At 54.2% G+C, this 17,937-nt stretch overlaps 6 protein-coding genes across 6 annotated transcripts; 2 read left to right on the top strand and 4 right to left on the bottom strand.

The window, feature by feature from the left end:
* Nucleotides 1-1,340: 1,340 nt before the first annotated feature.
* Nucleotides 1,341-3,378, bottom strand: PG997_000736 (uncharacterized protein; the record flags this gene model as incomplete). The annotated part of the gene is made up of 3 exons (XM_066805051.1): nt 1,341-2,392; nt 2,452-3,325; nt 3,376-3,378. The coding sequence occupies 3 exons, from the start codon at nt 3,376-3,378 to the stop codon at nt 1,341-1,343; spliced, it is 1,929 nt and encodes a 642-aa protein (XP_066674824.1).
* A 685-nt stretch (nt 3,379-4,063) lies between these two features.
* On the top strand, nt 4,064-4,966 carry PG997_000735 (uncharacterized protein; the record flags this gene model as incomplete). The annotated part of the gene is made up of 3 exons (XM_066805050.1): nt 4,064-4,357; nt 4,423-4,838; nt 4,894-4,966. The coding sequence occupies 3 exons, from the start codon at nt 4,064-4,066 to the stop codon at nt 4,964-4,966; spliced, it is 783 nt and encodes a 260-aa protein (XP_066674823.1).
* Nucleotides 4,967-5,183: 217 nt separating this feature from the next.
* Nucleotides 5,184-5,842, bottom strand: PG997_000734 (uncharacterized protein; the record flags this gene model as incomplete). The annotated part of the gene is made up of 2 exons (XM_066805049.1): nt 5,184-5,447; nt 5,612-5,842. The coding sequence occupies 2 exons, from the start codon at nt 5,840-5,842 to the stop codon at nt 5,184-5,186; spliced, it is 495 nt and encodes a 164-aa protein (XP_066674822.1).
* Nucleotides 5,843-6,554: 712 nt separating this feature from the next.
* Nucleotides 6,555-10,060, top strand: PG997_000733 (MRG domain-containing protein; the record flags this gene model as incomplete). Its single annotated transcript, XM_066805048.1, is given in 5 exon segments — nt 6,555-7,001; nt 9,383-9,598; nt 9,613-9,653; nt 9,716-9,831; nt 9,891-10,060. 5 exon segments carry the CDS (start codon nt 6,555-6,557, stop codon nt 10,058-10,060), a joined length of 990 nt encoding a protein of 329 aa, XP_066674821.1.
* A 1,152-nt stretch (nt 10,061-11,212) lies between these two features.
* PG997_000732 (ATP-citrate synthase subunit 1) lies at nt 11,213-14,438 on the bottom strand (the record flags this gene model as incomplete). The annotated part of the gene is made up of 4 exons (XM_066805047.1): nt 11,213-11,639; nt 12,400-13,919; nt 13,978-14,152; nt 14,215-14,438. 4 exons carry the CDS (start codon nt 14,436-14,438, stop codon nt 11,213-11,215), a joined length of 2,346 nt encoding a protein of 781 aa, XP_066674820.1.
* A 2,319-nt stretch (nt 14,439-16,757) lies between these two features.
* On the bottom strand, nt 16,758-17,652 carry PG997_000731 (uncharacterized protein; the record flags this gene model as incomplete). The annotated part of the gene is made up of 2 exons (XM_066805046.1): nt 16,758-16,934; nt 17,332-17,652. 2 exons carry the CDS (start codon nt 17,650-17,652, stop codon nt 16,758-16,760), a joined length of 498 nt encoding a protein of 165 aa, XP_066674819.1.
* Nucleotides 17,653-17,937: the final 285 nt, after the last annotated feature.

The raw sequence follows: 17,937 nt of genomic DNA, 5'->3' as shown, positions 1-17,937 counted from the left end.
CAATAGCGTTGTATATTTACTCAAAACATACGACGAGTTCACGAACCAAAATATATCCGTATAGACTTTTATTATTATTTTTGTTTGGGTATTCAACCGTTGAGCAACCTCTTGGGCTAGGCATAAGGGGAAAGGAGAAGTACTAGTGGGGTGTGGCACCGACACGATTTTCATAGCAGTGGACACTTTGGAGGCTTTTCATCTCTCGTGCTTGCGCAGAGGAGGGCCTCGACAGACTTTCAATTCTTGTATGTAGGGAGACCTTTCAATGGAGATTTCGGTGCGAAAAAACCAAACCCTACGTTTCATTCTTCGTTCAGTAACATTATGTGATAATAACTTGTGATGGCTTATTCCTATGTGGCAACTAATTTGCATATCCTACTGAGACCTGTAGTCTGAGTATAGTTTTAAACTCTGTGGTCAACACTTGGGAAAGTCGGGTGATGTCAAGTATGAGGCCTTGGCGTTGTGTGTCAAATTCCGTCCCGTGTGTATGACGAAATAGTCCGATGTAGTGAGTTTGCGGCCCGTCCCGAGTCACGCTTCTTCTTGGTGACGTTTTTTGTCTCTTGCCAAAACGGCCTTTTGTCTGAGACATGACTCGGTCGGCGCGCGAAGGAACGAACCGTGGGGAAACGAACACACAAACAACTTTAAGGTTGACATAACACTAATAAACGGTTCCCGCATGGCATTTTGTTTGGTTATGTGAATCGAAGGGTTCGCGGTTTCGGATAGAATGCCATTCCTACCCTAAATTATATTGGGATCCAGAACGGCGGCGGGGTCGTGTTTATGCTTACCAGATGACGGCCACATGCGGATATTGGAGTTTGTTTGTATATGTGAGATTGTATTGATCAGGGGCCGTGCCTGGATACTTGGATGTGATTACTTGCCATTTGATTTCTGGCAGGTTCTTCTTCAGAGGGCTTTTTGCTTGGGTGTCAGAAAAAGAAGCAGAGCGAGTCAATAAGAAAAACCTACTGGCTGGTCCCTAAAGCGCGCCGTTTGGGTCTACCAACGTCTGCAGATAGCTACTTTGTTTGAGGGCCATGAAGGTACCGCTTAGAGTATAAAAAACAAGCAATGCGATAATGGCCACAGCCTATAGCACTTTGCATCTAGAGTTTATACGTATTATTGGTCGTTGTTTGTCACACCCCACGGGGATATTCATAAAATCGTGATGCTCTTCTAATGGTATAGGGGCACCATTGCCCAACCGTAGTCCTACACTGTAATCAGATCCTTTCCCTTTGATGCCCGGGCCTTTTCTAGCAAGCAATCTGTCCAACCCGACCGAGCTTAGAAAAAACAAACACAAATTCTCCAACTTATCCAAGCAGAACTTTCTCATACGCCGCCGGATCCAAGTTCGGCATCAGTACCGTCTTCAACGCTGCCCTGCTCTCCGCAATGGCCGGAGCGACCCCCTCGACCTGCTGCAGGTTACTGCGCATGCTCTCCATGTGGTTCCCGATCTGGTGCGCCAGACCCTTCAGCTCATCGTTGTCCTCGAGTCCGACAAAGGCCTTGCCCCCTTCCTCGCCAGGCCCACGAGGCACTAGATCGCCGAGCGCTGCCGCCTTGGAGTCTCTCTCCTTCTCGCGGCGCGACGGCTCCGGTACCAGCACGTGCATCTTGCGAAGCCGCTCGCGGCGCTCGCGGTTCTCGGAGCGGGCGTTGGCGCTCAGGGAGTTGAGGGTCCGGTAGTCGCGGTCGAGCTCGCGCTCCGCGCGCTCCTTCTCCTGCTTGAGGAGCGCCACGCCGTGGAGCAAGGGATCCAGCTGCGCCTCGAGCGACTGGATGCCGTCGACGGTGCGCTCGAACTGCAGCTCGTCCTCGCGCCGGCCGCTCGTCGACGGCGGCGGGAAGGGCATGCCGCGCGACAGCTTGGACCGCAGCTTCTGGCGGACAATGTTGAGCGCCGCCGTGGCCTGGGCGTGCCGCTGCTGGTTGTTGAGGCGGAGAAGCACGGGGCGGGACGCCGAGTTCAGCAGGTCGGTTATGCTGGAGATGGACGTCGCGTCTAGGGGCGTCCATTTCTTGTCGATGATGTCGCGGGGTACGCGCCGGGTTCGCGTGGTTAGTTGCCGAAAAGGGGCTTCTGCGGGATCGGGCGATTGTGACCGGTCCTCCGCCTGGGCTGCCGCTGCATGTTTTGATTTCCGTTTCCTCGGAGCCGCCGCGTCGTTCTGACCCTCTTCAGATCGTCGTTCTGGCTGTGCTGCCTGTTCGTCTTCGGCCTCAGCATCTTCCTCCTGAGCTTGCTGTTGCTCTTTTGACTTCCGTTGCCGCCGTGGTTTGGCATTAGTTTCTGCCTCCCTGCTGGTAAGCGATGGTCGGCCACGCTTTCGCTGCTTCACTCGAGTCACCTCTATTGCTTCTACCTCGGGTTCGGCTTCGGGTTCGGCTTCAGGCTCCGCTTCGGGCTCCTTCTGTAACGAAGGTCGACCGCGCTTTTAGACGGCCTCGGTCGGGGTGTGGAGGCATGATCAGGCAAGTCATCGGGGACATCCTCTAGGACAGGCCGGCCTTTGCCTTTCGGTCCCCTGCGTAGCGGCGGTCTCCCGGAAGCATCATCTTGCTTTTCAGCCGTCTTTTCCGGCTTCTTCTTGCCACCTCTAGGGGAGCGCCGTTCGCGGCCTCCTTGCGGTAAGTCGCGGGAAGATCCAGATCCCTCGGCCTCGGGCTCTTGATTTGTTGCTTTGCCACCCGGCGAACCTTTGTCTCCTGCTTTCCGGCGTTCGCGAGCACTGCGCCGGAGAAGGCTCGAGTTGCCTTCGTTCTCGTCATCGGCCTCCTCTGCCTCGCCCTCTGGCCCATCTGCCTTTGCTGTCCTCGGCGGCCGTCCCCGTCGTTTCGGCTGTGATTTTTCTGGCTCAACATCTGGTTCGTTCGGAGTATCATCTGGTGCCTGTTGTCGAGATTGTCCCTTTCGCCCTCCCCTTTTTGCGCCCAGGTCTCCATTGGTTCGCGGCGCTTCGCTCTCGGGGTTTTCGGCGCCTTTGTTTCCACCTGCAAGTGATGGCCTCCCCCGTTTCCTCTTGCCAGCCGGAGCAGCGTCGGCTACTACTGGTTCAGGTGCAAGGGGGACTTCGGGTTCGGGTTCGGGTTCTGGTTGCGCTGTCTTTGCCGGTCGGCCACGTTTCCTCGGTCGCGCGTCCTCTTCTGGCTCTACCGCTTCTGGCTCTCCGTTCGGCAGAGCGGCTGCTCCTTGTTCTGCCGGCCCCGACGGGGTTTGCGACGCGGTTTCATTGTCTCGAGGCGCGGTTGCACCTCTGCCGCGCTTGCGCTTTTGGTTGGCGGTCTCGGGTGCCTGCAAAGTGTTAGCAAATGTTTCCGAAATTGCAATCGAGGGCGTCTTACCATGAGAAGCTCACATGTGTCCAATTGACAGAGGTACGCTGGATATTGCAAGTAAATATACACAAAGCTCTCGAAGCTTGCTGTCGCGTTTGGATTGCTGGAATGCGTTTGAGAGGTTGTGGCTAGTGATGTACAAGCAAGCCACTCAGTCAGTGGTTAGGTACTTTAGGTACTCAGTGGTCATAGTTAGTGGTTCATGTTAGGTACAAGGATCAGTCACTGGATGCTCACTCGCCCGGCCAACCAGATCTCAGGGACGCTCATCCCCGCTTATAACTGCTGTTGGGGAAGAGCTTAGCTGGCAAGTGCTGGAGGGACCCCCATTTAGGCAATGGGTGAGAGAAGTTGGTCGTGGTCACGAAGAAAAAAGCCCAGGGATCTTTTGCTATTTCTTCCCAGTTCCCCGTCTCGTTCATTCGGTTGCATCTTCACAAGTTCTCTCCAAGTTTTCACTTGTACGATAGCATTCCCAGCTTCTAGAAAACCATCTTGAGCCATTCGATTGGTATCAAACCGCAAGTGTCGCCCTTCTCCACTTCGCTTACATCATATCTGGCTTGCTTGCCTAAAACCCCAGCTTTTGTCTCGCGTCAAAGCTCCCTCCCCCAAACCCATCAGAGCTCTTTTTTTGGTCAAGACTTTGGTTATTGTCGATCTAGTCTTCATCACTACATACCCTACAGTCAAGATGCGTTTCTCCGTGACATCAGCTGCCCTGCTGGCCCTGCCGGCCCTGGCCAGCGCCGAAGTGCCCGAGTACCAGGCGCAGTTCCAGCATTACCTCGGAAAGATGCAGTCGTACATCCCGAGCCACAGCAAGACCGATCCCGTCCATGCTGCCGAGGCCAAGCTGGGCTCCATGAAGATGGACGTCCTGACCCTCAACAACTGGAGGGAGACTCTCTACGCCGACGTCAAGCCTGGCAGCACTACCCCGAGGAGTACTGGGTTTTCGTCACGGGTGGAAACAAGACTTGCTTCGGTATGGCTTCCCAGCTTCAGACCCACGTGTTAATTGAAGCCGAAAACTGACTCGCGCGAATTTAGGCCATTGCGAGAAGGTCGAGCAAGCCTTCAACGAAACGGCTGGCGCCTTCGCTCTCCCTGCCTAACCCTCCCCACACTGGCTACCTCAACTGCGAGCAGGAGCCCGTCCTCTGCAACACATGGTCTGTCCCGACCGGCACTGTCTGGGTCTTCGAGATGCTCCCGGAGCCTGCGCCAATTGACATCTGGGTGAAGCGATTCAACCTGACTACCACTACAAGTGAGGATATCATTGCGCGCCACGCCGAAGGATACAAGAAGACCTTTCAATTGCACGAGGGCACATTCCACCCCTTCAATGGCTGGTGGGCTCAGAACCACCTGTCGCTTCCCGTCGGCTACGTTCTGTGGTTCTTCAACGTCGTCCCCAGCTGGCTCTTGATGCTCACGCTCTCCTTCGTGAGCCGATCTATGATGTGAGTACAAATATGCTCTCGATGCAGCCAGTTTATGCGCTTACACGTTTACCAGGTCCAACCGTATGGCAGGACAACAGGGTGGTGGCCCCCGCCCGGCCGCCACTGGCCAGGCTGTACGCCGATAAACGCCAAGTAAGGCGAAGGAGTGTGTAGTGTAGAAGAGTGTCCTGGATAGTAACAAACACCCCACTGGAGGGGATATTGCTTTGTCCGACCAACTTGGGATCTGTTGGGCCCGATAGTCCGGGGGAGTGCGCGCTCGGATGCGCCTGTTTGTATAGCCATAGTTGTCGTACAATACTCGTAATGCTGCAGCAATGCTAGAAGCCATGACCATTTGCTTCACGTCTTTGATTTACAGACCTCTTGGATGCTGTTTAGACCATCCAAGACTTCACCCTGGAGTTTCGAGTTGGCGAATCGACCGTACCGAAGATCGCTCATGTTGCCGATTGTTTGTTTCACCAACTGCAGCATTGCGGCTTCCTCCTCTTCCAGCTTTTGGATCTCCTGTTCCATATCGATCGCTGCAGCATCTAGTTCGGGCAGGATGGTCATGAGGGTGTGTTTCTTCGGCCGGATTGTACGTGAGGTGGGCCCGAACAGCTACGACAAAACCACGGCATGTTAGCAAATGACCAAGAAGCGAAAGGCCGCAACTGCGGTTTCGCACGCGGTTGAAGGAGGGAGGCCATCATACATTTCTCTCGATTTCGATCTCGTCATCTTGCCCCCTCGCCTCGCTCGGCTTCGCGCCGGGCCTTAGCTACAGCGCGGCGGAGAGCCCGTCCTTGCTTGACTTCAGAATCGATGTTGGATGATACAGCTTCTACGACGTTGTTGCGTTGGCGCTGGAGATCGCGGTACAGGGCGCGGATCTGCGGGGAGGAGCGTTGCGACTTGGGGAAGTACGACGTGAACTCCTGGAGCGAGAGGATGGTGGGGAGACTCGATGGGAGGAGCAGGTAGTTCTGCAGTATCGTTGCTTCGGTGGGCGCCATTGCCTCTTCTTTCGAGTGCAAGAATGAAGGTGGAAGTAGTGTGGCGAAGGAGCCCTAAAAAGTTAGGTAGGGACTGTAAGGGATCTTGGGTACTCTGGTGAATATCTAGTACATGGCTGGTGTCGAAGCGTTGAATCCGTTGAAGCAGACAGAAAGGGCTGGGTAGGGCGTGGGATGGCGCGAGGCAGGGGTGTCTGCGTAGTAAAAAAGTCGCAAGAACGCGTCGCGTGTCCGAGCTCGCCGTACCTGCAACCACTTAACAGGCGCTACTCATAAAGGCCATGGGACAGTGAAGGAGAAGGTCAAGAACTCGATCCTCATACTCTGTACTCCCAGAACAGCTGAATGAATTGAGGAAAGATCTATCCCTGGTTCTTGTGGCAATCGAACTTGGCCAAAATTATAAGATACGAGGTTCGATAAGGTGTTATTTAGGCAATTGTCACCTCGGCGACCTAACATTCAATTATCTACTAGTAGTAGCCGTCTGTCAATCGGCCGTGTTGAGAAGGAAGTCGCCATCGGCCAGTCAGAAGAGTCCATCCGGTTGCCAACGACCGCATCGCCGAAACCCAATCCCCCACCAGGCTCCTTGCATTTAACAACTTTCTCACTCGGTAAATCTTCTCTATCGGCGACACTCGTCTTTGCAGCTTTGAGACTCTCATTTCATTGACGCCGACTACATAGACTACGACTACCTCCCCTCAAGATGGCCCCTTCAAAACAGGCGCCTCTGCCTCCCTTTGCCAAGGATGAGAAGGTCCTCTGCTTTCATGGCGACCTGATGTACGAGGCCAAGATCACCGATCTTCGCAGCGCCTCGGACCACGCCAACACTAACCCTCAGACCATCAAGGCCGACGACGCCCAGTACCGCGTCCACTACAAGGGCTGGAAGGCCTCGTGGGACGACTGGGTGGCCCAGGACCGCATCCGCAAGTTCACTGACGACAATAAGACCCTCGCCGCCCAGCTGCAGGCCGCCGCTCGTCTTAGAAACGCCGGCGGCAGTAAGAGCGCCAAAAAGGCCATCGGCAAGGCGGCCGGCCCGGGCGAGAGCGAGATGAGCTCGGCGCGCGGCAGTGAAGAGCGAGCCGCCACCAACTCCTTCGCTGGACGGGGCCCGCGACGAGGCCGTGACTACGAGCTTGAGAGTGTGAGTCCATCCCCTTTTTTCTTTTGTTTCCCCCTTCATTTCCCTGCCATCCTCTATAAAGCCCTAGTGGCTATCGCCCATGACACGAGATGATTGTGTGCTTTGCTGTGCTTTGGGGACCAAAGGAGCTGCCGGTGACCCGGAGCCCCCATGATTGGACAATCGACTGCAGAATTTCACGGGGTAACGCCTGCGCTATCTGACAATCGCTGTTGCCTTGGTTCTCCTGTCCGAGTTGGATTCAGAAGCCAGAACCTACTGGGTGGGGGCTGTCCGAGTCTCTACATTCACCCCTGATGAGACGTGCTTGGGTTTGCATTGCATTGGTTCACCATCGGCACGATACTCCTGCAAGAAGGCTCTAGGACATTGGCGATAAGGCCCAACGTCACATATCCTGGCTCACCTACCCGCCGGCAACTGGCCTCACTCCTTCAAAGTTTGTTTAACCCTGCAACTTAGAGCTGTTGGTGTTGAGAACCCGGCGGGAGGAGACAACTTCGATAGGAAAGTCGACCGTCGCGGGGTAGCCCCTGAGGGAACCAAAATCATCAATTGTGGTTGTGTGGGAATTCAGTAATGGTGGTAATGGGCCGAAAAAGCCGAGCTGAATTACGCCTTACCCACCCACTGTCCGAGCTGCTGTACCTTGAACCTCAACGTTGTGCTGTTTTGGCATATCAGGGTGGGAGCAAAGGCCGCCTAAGGCGCCTACTCTGTGCAAGCTGTGTGGGCAAGTTGATACCTGAGGAGGTTGAGCAAGCTTTGCCCATTCACCCACGCGACTTTGGACTTCTCACCTTCTCAGGCGTCTTTACTAGTGTATGCGTGCACTTGGGAAGCCCACCATTGCCTCTCCTGAAAGACCTCCAGCCATCTGTGCTTGGCAGTCTTGTTACGACTTCAACACAGTTTGGGAGGTGAGCTCCGGTTCTGCTCAAAATCTGCTCCCGCACCTCCTCCAGTTGGGATCTCTAGACAACGACTGTATGTGATCTGGGGAACGCACCAGGAACAATCGAATTTCCCCTTCCACACCTCCCTGTCGCCTGCATTATTGGCAAGTTTCTCTTTCTCTGAGGCTCCGATTATTCCACAATCACGACCGCGTCATCCCTCCTTGGTGCCTCACGCTCCTTCAGAAAATCGGAACCTTGCAACACAGTCACCAGCCTTTCATCCCTCCACCATCATGGCTACAGAATTCAGCAACGAGCGCCCCGTGCGTACCCACAAGAAACCCGAATCCTTTGGATATCCAATCGAATCACAAGCACAACCAGACACAAGTCGTCCCCTTTCGGGTTCAAGCAGAACGCGGAATCAAGCCAGGCAAGAGCAACTTGATCTTGAGAGAGCCATGGAGGAGTCCCTGCAGGTAGTTCCTTCCTCAGTGGCCGCAGAGGATGGCGACGTTGCTTCGGGAATCTCTTGCCAACCTACTTCAGTGTATGGTGGTCTCTTTGATGGTGCCAACACTGCTCCGATGGCTGCAGCTGCTCAACGTGGTTCAACAGCTGCAGTTTCCAAGGCTGCAAATGGCGCCGAAGCGACTGTCGCGCAATGCCAGCCCAAAGCAAAACGCAAACTGGCTGGTACTCCACCTCCTGCTAAGCGAAGCAAAGTAGCCAAAGTCAAAGTTGATTCTGAGGTGGCAGGGAGTCAGCCCGTTGCGACTGTCACCAAGCCGGCGCGCTTGACACGTCAGAAATTTCAAGAACAAGCAAAGACATTCACAGGCAAGGAGGATGAATATTTTAGGGCGGCGCAGAAGTACGACCATCTTACAAAACTTCCTTCTGCCGGCCACGAATATGTCAGCACCACAAGGACAGGAGCTCCTCGTTTGCTACGCACTTGCAATGATCCTCCTTACACAATCTACGCCAATGCTGTAGTAGAGCACCCTAAGATCAAGGAGGCCCAGAAACGGGGGTTTTCACCAAGACGATGGCTCAGTACTACCTCCATATGAAGCCTGGTGTCAACATACCTGTAGCTGGCATACCCCTGGACAAGCGCCAAGAAATCCAAGCCAGCGAGGAAGTCAAGGGCAGTCTGAAAAAGCCTCAAGCTGCAAAAGAGGGCCCAGCGAGCGCTGTGGTGGCTTCAGCGAGCGAAAACGTTCCACACGCTCGGCGGCAAAGCCGGCATTCAGCTACGGTTCAGTTCCTCTGACTCTAGCACCTGAGGCTCTAAATGGTCAACAGACATTCATTGAAGAGGCCACAAAGGCCATGAATCCCACCGCCCAAATCCCTCGGACACTAAATGATGTCCATGAGCAAGCGCTCAATTACACTCAAGATCTCACCTTTGGCCCCATTTCTTCCTTAATGGATATTCTTGAGAGCCGTGCTAAACCTGACTTGTCTGAACAGGAGGAAGCTTTCTATGCGCGGCCATCGATCAAAATCATCATCCCCGACATGCTTAAGGGTCTCCTCGTGGATGATTGGGAGAACGTGACCAAGAACAACCAACTTGTTCCCATTCCACACCCCAAGCCTGTCGCAAAGGTCATGGACGACTACCTGGCCTACGAGAAACCGCGTCGCACCGAAGGTTCTGCTGCGATCGACATACTGGAAGAGACTGTCTCGGCTTGAAGGAGTACTTCGACAAGTGCCTTGGCCGAATTCTACTTTATAGGTATGTAGCTTCTCTGGAAAGGTCTCCTCCCCCTTCGAGAAGCCCTGCTAATGTACAACTAGGTTTGAGCGCGCACAGTACGCTGAGATTCGTGAGAAGTGGACGTCCGGTGGATCTGACGTGCAAGGCAAGACCCCTTGCGATACCTATGGTGCAGAGCATCTGATGCGTTTGATCAGTAAGTTCTTTTGCTCCAGTCAAGTGTGTTGCTTCAGCTTGTTAACATTGTGGTTTTAGCGAGCCTTCCGGAACTTATTGCGCAGACCAACATGGATCAGCAGTCCGTCAATCGTCTGCGTGAAGAGCTCAGCAAGTTTTGCCAGTGGCTGGAGAGAAACGCTGGCACCTATTTCGTCAGCGAGTACGAGAGCCCCAATGCCGAATATGCCGAAAAAGCCAAGAACTAGTTGCTCCGGGGCTGAAGACTGAGGCATTGGTAACAAGGGCTACGCGTTCTCTCACGCCACCAGAAATCGCACACACACGCAGCCCCTTCCCTGCAGTGTTTTGAAACAGAGTTTTGTACGATATAGCGAGAGCCTCTACCGTTACTGCACTCGCAGAACACGGCTTGCAAAAGTTGCTTCCGGCTATGGCTATCCCTTACTGTGTTTTGACAAACCGCGATGCCACCCTCGATAGCAGAGTAGCATGCCTCGCGAAAGGGGAAAGGGAACGGGATAGGGTTTCCCCAAGCCGCAACAGAACATCCGGCATGTGCTTACACCCCATAATTCCGATCAGGCATACTGGATCGATAGTCCTAAGAATAGAGGCCATAGGGTAGTAGTACGCAATGCGATAAAGATTGATAGATACTGGTTTTTGTGTTTGGTTGTATGTTATGCAGGGCACTTGAACATGCGGTTCGTCTGCCTCTCTTTACCAAAACAAGATCCATGGTATCAGGTAGGGTCTTAGTAAATGTGCAAAAGCACATACTCGTAGTCTAGAGAGCCGATTTCCTCCCTTGACTAATGCATGTTTCTTAGTTGTTATTGTGTTCATGAAGAGTATCTACGCAAGCCAGTCCAATGTGCATCTCACTTCTCTTCTTTTCGACTGCCGTTAAAGGAACCTCCCTTGAGACCGGCTGTAGTAATACGCACAGGCTGCAGGAGACGGAACATTGGTTTGAATTATTTGTCATCTTTATTGGTACAGGTTCTTAAGCTGACGTACAAGTATATATGCATATCGTTACAGCTTGTGCGGTGTGTGAGTGAGGCAGAAGAAGCGAGTCTCACCCGTGTGTGAAGACATGTCCTGAGGCGCGCTTGTCCCCCCTCTTCCTCAATTCTTCCCCGTCACTTGGGGCATGGCCATCGTGGTCGTCGTAAGAACTTCAAAGTGTCAACAGCCGAGACCCCGCCCCTGCGAGCTGAAGCTCAAGCTCGATCCGCACATGCTTTTTTTCTCTTTTCCCACGAGCCTCACCGGGGCTTCCCCTCTTCCTCGCCTCCCCCTCCACGATTTGATGTGATGCGCTGACAATTCCATTCCTCCCTTTTTTCTTCTTCTCTTTCTTCTTTGTTTCGTTTGACTTTCGCTGCAGCCTTTCATCGCGGCACCGCCTTCTCCAACCAGAACCCGCGCTCCGGCCTCCGCTCCTCGCGCAGCTCCTTGGGCGAGAGGGCGCGGTCGACCTCGCTGACGCGGACCAGCTCCTTGACCTTCATGATCATACCGGCGAACTGGGGCTCGACAGGGTGGAAGACGGTCTGGGAGCGCTTGCGCAGGCCGAGGGCGGCCAGGGCGCCGCGGGTCCGCTCGGGCAGACCGATGGCGGACCGGTGGAGGGTTATGCGGAAGTAGGACGCCGACATGGTGTGTGTATGTGTGGTGCGAATGAAACCGGACGCTTCTCTCTTCTCGTCTTCGTCTTCTCGGGTGTTTGCCCGTCGTAGACCGGAAGTCGTGTACTTGGGTGAAGGGAATCCGAGATCCAAGGCAAGGCACAAATCAGGATGGGGCCAAAGGGAATTTCTGCGCAGCGCGGGTTTGTGTCAATACCGGGTCATTGTCGCGTTGGGGCTGCAGATTAAGATGTGCATACCTTTAAGGCTGTCAAGACCAGTTCTTAAAAGGGCCAATTGATGAATCGCATCTCTCGGTACACTGTGAGTAGACAAGTCGGGTACAGCATCATCAAGACTGGGAACTTTTTGGAAAGGGCCGAGATTTTGCCGGCTTATCGATTATTCAACTACATGTGCCTACCTAATTGCTCAAGCTCTCGAAAGCTTGGTACGTACAGGATCCCCCGATGCCCCTATTTCATTCTACTTTCCCTCGACAGACTGCCTACAAAAGGTATGGTTACTTGTACAGATAGCGTAATAATACCATCAGAAAGGCCCAGTTTCGGCCAACAAATGGTTGGGTCTGAACTCCTTCGCTACGCTAGAAAACATGGCCTAGACAGCAGATATTCATAGAGTCCATCCAGCACAGGGGTTACCATCAATGCGTCTAACGGTCTAATGTGCAGGGCAGGCACTCGGCAAAAGGCATACGTGAAATAGAAGTCATACGGTCTATTAGCTGCGGCCCTTGATAGGCCACTCATCGTTGGGATGTTATATATTCTTCTCGTACAGACCCCTCGTCACCTTGTTGCCGAGAGGTCTACACTGCTACGACTTTGCTTGTTTCCCCGATCCCGTCTAAAGCAAGGCTCCCTTTACCCCATGCCGATAAAAAGTCAAATAACTGTACATTCCATGGGCGCGTTTATTTGACAGACACCTCAACTCTGCCCTCACCCACCGACCCAGATGTGGCCAGGGTGGGCAGAAGGTAGGTGATATCATCCCAAGGATGACGGTACAGACCAGTACGCAGGCGCTTCTGGTCGAGGTAGTGGGCAATCAAACCAATGCTGCGGCCCAGCACGAACAGACCGTTCAGGACACCCATGTTCATGTAGTCCTCAGCCTCTTCCAGCGTGAAGGCACCGCAGTTGCGCATCAGATCCACGAAGCAGACGGCAATACAGCCGTCCACGTTGAGGATCAGGTTGTCCTTCTTGGAGGTAGTCACAGTCTCGACAGCCAGGGCGTAGTCGAGAAGCTTGTGGCTGGGGAACTTGGCAAGAACGTACTCCTTGACCAGCTCAACACGCAGATCAGGGTTGTTCCGCGACTTGATGCGGTGACCAATACCGGGAATGAGCTTGTTCTGCTTGCGCATGGAGTCAACAAACTCACGGGGGCTGAGGCCAGAGTCAGCAGCCTTGGCGAACTCCTGGGCGGCTCCATCCAGAGCACCACCGAATCGGGAACCGATGGTAAGGAGACCAGCGACCAGAGAGCTGATCAGATCCTTGCCAGCACGGGTGGTGATAATGGTGTTCATGGCACCAGACACGGCGGGACCGTGGTCGGCGGTGAGCATGAGAACCATCTCCAAGAACTTGGAGGCGAAGTCGGGGAGACGGCGGCGGAACCACAGCAGAGACATGACACCACCAATGCCGATATCTTCCTTGAACACGTCGGAGATGGGCATACCGGCGTACAGAAGCTCTTGGCCACGATCATCAGAGATGGTGGAGATGAAGGCAGCAGGCTTTCGGATAAGTCCGAGCTCCTGGGCCCACGAGTAGTCAATGGGGATCTTGGGGACGACAGGCTCGGCCTGGGGAACGATGACCTTCTCGCTGACAAGCTTGTCGTAGACAATCTTCAGAGTCTGGGGAGATCCTCGAAGGTGTCGGGCACGTAGATGCCGGCCTCCTTCATGCTCTTGTTCTTCATGGCGGCAGTCTCGAGCTGAGAGTTGGCGAAAGAACCAGCGTGGCCGAACTGGACCTCGGTCTTGAACATGCTGGCGCAGGTACCAATGGCCCAGGCCACAATAGGCTTGGTGATGACACCCCTGCTTGACAGCCTCAATCACCTTGTACTCCTCAACACCACCAACTTCACCGAGCAGAACAAGGATCTTGCACTCGGGGTCGTTCTGGTAGCGCAGCATGTGGTCGATGAAAGTGGTACCGGGGTAGCGGTCACCACCAATGGCAATACCCTCGTAGACGCCGTCGGTGTTCTGAGCGATGATGTTGTTCAGCTCGTTGGACATACCACCAGACTTGGAGACGTAGCCAACGGAGCCCTTGCGGTACAGCTTGGAGGCAACGATGTTGTCCATCATACCACCAGTGTTGCCGATCTTGAAGCTGCCGGGCTTGATTCCACCAACGGTGGCGGGACCGATGATCTGGACACCCTTCTTGCGCGCAACGTGGGCAATCTCACGAGCTCGCTATTTCACGACCAGTCAGTATTTGAGGCTATCTTGTAGTAGACATGGTACAACTCACTCGCTCGGGGACACCTTCGGCAATAATGGCGATAGTCTTGATCTGGGAGTTCTCCATCAACTCCATGGTGGAGCTGTAGACACTACGGGAGGAAGCGAAGTTGACAACCACATCAACATCGGGGTGCTTGGCCATAGCCTGGTCAACCTTCTGGTACACGGGCAGCAGCGTCTCGCTGGTTCCCCAGTACATCTTGCTGACGAACTGGCCACCAAAGGTGTAGATGATACCGGCCACCGAGGGGTTGCTCGCTTGCAGATGAAGTCAAAGTCGAGCATACCCTGGACGGCACGGGGCTGGAGACCGTAGACAAAGCATCGTGTCTTGTCGTTGAAGAGAGCGTGTGACGGGAGGGGGCTCAGAGGTCGGCTGGGAGCGGCGAACCGGGTGATGTTGTCGTTGGCCGAGAGGCCACCGGCCGCGGAGGTGCCACTGACACCGTTCGTGGTAGCCGTGGACATGTTGCGTGTGGAAATTCCCAAGACTGGCTAATTGTAGGTCTGTTCAAACACGCAAATGCTGTTAGTAAATGGATTGCAGCAAACGCCCAGAGATGAGTTGAACAGTATCGAGCTTTTCCAAAACCCCACGATAACGAACAGGAGAGGCCCGCAGAATTAGGAAGTGCGATGTCGAATGGCTCTCGTCAGAATATCAGGACGGAGATATTCTGGACATTTGGGAAACACCCTTTCTCAAGTCCGAGCAAGATACATCCCGAGTCCTTGACGGGAGAGACAACGAGATGCAGCAAGCTGGCGTTTCCCGCCAAAGACACGGCAGCAACGCAGGGCAAGCGCGGCGGGGGTGAGGGCAAAGGCAGAGCAAGGCAAAGCAGAATACTTACCTTCTTGGTGGATGAATGTGTTGGACCTCAGAGTGTCTTCTGAGCTTCGCACAGAGGGTATATGAAGCAACAATGGCCGAGTTGAAGTGGGAGGAAACGGAATGAATGGATAATCCTCAAATGGGGAAGCAGTTTGAGGAGGGAGGTCGAGCTTTTTTTTTCGGGTTGCCTGAGAGTCGACTTTGGCTTGCAATGGGTACCGACGACGGGGATGGAGCAAAACTTGGGGGTTCCAAGATTGCACAGACTTGGAGCTTGTAAAGTCAAGTGCCCGCCAGGAACGACAATACAATGCAGAGCACAACTAAAAGAAGCTCCCCAAACTCTCTCAAATTGAATTGATCGAGGTTGGCCGCGGGGGCTAGTAGGGATTAGGCAATGCCAAAAGAGATGAGCCAATCACGTCGACCCTGCCGGGCTCGTTGTTAGCGAGTAGCACTACTGTACTCTGGCTGTACTTGCAGGCCTGCAGGCGTGGGCATCCATCTGATGGGAAGGAATCCAATTGAGTGCGAGAGGGATGCAGCGGCTGAGGGGCCCCCAATACCGTCATGCAGAGGCGCCTGGCCCCGGGAAGAAGCTGTTGTTCTCTCGGGTTCGATGAGACTTACCCTAATCTGACCTGATCAATGCCGTTATTTTTGTTTTGTTGTTTATTTTTGTTTTTGTTTTCATTCCAGACCAGCGCTGTACCTGCTGTGCGTGCAAGTGGCAAGAACAATTCTCTCCAGGAAAGAAAGAGCTCAAGCTTGGGACTGGCCCCGTAGTGCAGTTGACCGGAATAATAGTTGGGGTAAAATTCTCCTAGACTTGTTGAAGTCGGTTTTTGGCGGTGCCGCTGTTCCTTGCTCGCCGGGTTCGCCTTGCTGCTACACGACAAGACCAGTGCGCTGTTGCTGCTGGACCGCTAGTCCTGAGCGGTTGCGTGTGTGAGTGGGCTGCGTTTGTTGGTCTGATTAAGCTGACCGACTCGAGCCTCCCACGCTGATGTGCTAGCAATTGGAGTTGAGGATGGGGAGAACCCCTCCATCGACCCTGAGGATCATGCAGGGGTCCGAACTTTCTGGCCATCTTTTTTTGGCTGGTGTCGGGCCCCGGGAACCGCTTAGGTACTTGGCCGCTGGTCTTAGTCGACGGACCTGAGTGTCCAGACCCCGCCTTTTCCGAAGTAACCGGTACTTTTGTCCTATACTGCTATATCCCGATCGCCAACGGCTGTCCAGCCCCGAGAGCAACAGAGCAACAGAGCAACATCCAGCACGAATGCGAAGTATTCGCCGAGACGACGGGGACTCGTTCGCTTGAACGAGTCAGCTCTCATGACATCTTACCTATAATAGACGCGATGGAAGCAATCGCACCTCCAATGCTGCCCTGCCGAACAACTCCGAGCTTCGCTCACAACTTCCGAAGTATAGAGGATTCTCGCCTGAGCTGCTTCGGGCTGACATAATCAACCTTCAGCAACTCCGAATACTCGCGCGTCGTACTCGGTGTCGCACTCGGGGGTGTCTCGAAAAAGCCCTCCCAATATACAATGTTTGGGTAATCGGCTGATTGCCACAAACATCTCCGGATAGTCCATGCCTGGCAACTGGGCGCGGACGTCCCGGACGTTGAGCCCGGAGCACCCCCAAACGTCCCATATTCGGACATCGATGGTCTTATCTCAAAACGGTTGCTTTTGACCCGCCCGGCGGCTGGTCGCTAGAAACAAATCATCTGGAACTAGACGAGATGGACGAGAAACTATTCTCTGTAGCTAAAAAGCTACATGGCAGCTAGCAATGTGATAAATTTAATATCAGTGATGCCGCTGCTTGCGTGCATAATGCGCCGCTGGGGATTCTCAGCTTGCTGATTGTCTCACCGTAAGCAAGCCGTCGCATGCCTGTTGCCGTGTGTCATCAAACAAGATCAGTGCACGTCAGATTCATTCCGCAGGAGCTTCGATGAGATTCCCTGGTGCAAGGGAATCCCATACATGCGAAGTGGTGTGGCGGCCTTCTAAAGCCCGAGTGCGGTCGACGACAACCTCAAAGTTGCGCGCGCGAATGTTCCGAGCACGGGGAGTTCTTGTTGGGGTATTCGGTACTTCGGCCGTGGCTGACTACGCCGGGGTCAGCAGCGCCGAGCAAAAATCCCCAATAGGTTGGGAGAGGTACCGCGCCGGTACTCCATGCTAAAGTTGCGGTGGGCACTCGCCATTGGATTTTAGCGTGCTGCCCTAGTGTGACCCCTCCAAAAGAGTGAGATTGAGATTTGAGAGAAGCAAGAAGGGGGGGAGGGCTTGGAGGGGTGCTGGGCTGGGCTGGGCTGGAGTCCAGTCAGAAAGAGAATGAGAGAGCGAGAATCCCGCCCGCTCAGCACCGGCTGCAGGAGCAGCACAGTTGGACGGGTACGGTGTGGTGTAGTAGTCAGGTGTAGGAAGAGCAAGATGTGCTGCAGGGCCGGCCAATGCCAAATGCCAATGCCAACGCCAACGCCAATGGCGAGAAGCAACGCACTGGACCGTGGAGGGGAAAACGGTCCCACGCACTTGCGCCAGCAGACGGGGGGGCCCTGAGAGCCAAAGTATACCCCCAAAACCGGCCCAAACCAAATGGGAGAGCTCCCATTGATTCATCTGTTGCACCTCGAAATTTTCGAATGACATCCCCGTTCTTGCTGCCCTCAATCCCGATTCTCCAGACACTGCCTGCCCACTTCTTCAAGTGTTCCCTCCTGCTGTCCAGTCTTCCAACTGCTTCAGCCTCTTCACTCTCTTCCCGCCATCGGATCGTAACTTCACAGCTTCCTCCCACTTGAGAGAGAGAACTGCTGGGCATCGTTGCACAAAAGGTGAGCTGAAGATCCCGGCTGCTTCCCTCCATGCCATTGAATCCCACGCCTCGGTGCGGTTGCTGCAAACTGGCATCCACGCACCAGAGCCGAATCCACCGCAAGCAATAAAGTCGACCCAGGCCCGGTGGGAAGTTCCCATGTCGACTTCTGCACTGGGTTCCTCTCTTGCTTGCACTCGCACCTTGAACGGAACAGCACCACTTAGATGCATCCCACCGAGAGCTCATTTTGCTGACGATTTCCTCTCGACAACTTCGCAGACAACCACA

The sequence above is a fragment of the Apiospora hydei genome (assembly GCF_038363865.1).
Source record: "Apiospora hydei strain CBS 114990 chromosome Unknown utg000002l_segment0_segment0, whole genome shotgun sequence".
Lineage (NCBI taxonomy): Eukaryota > Fungi > Ascomycota > Sordariomycetes > Amphisphaeriales > Apiosporaceae > Apiospora > Apiospora hydei.
This window is presented reverse-complemented; position numbering and strand designations above follow the sequence as displayed.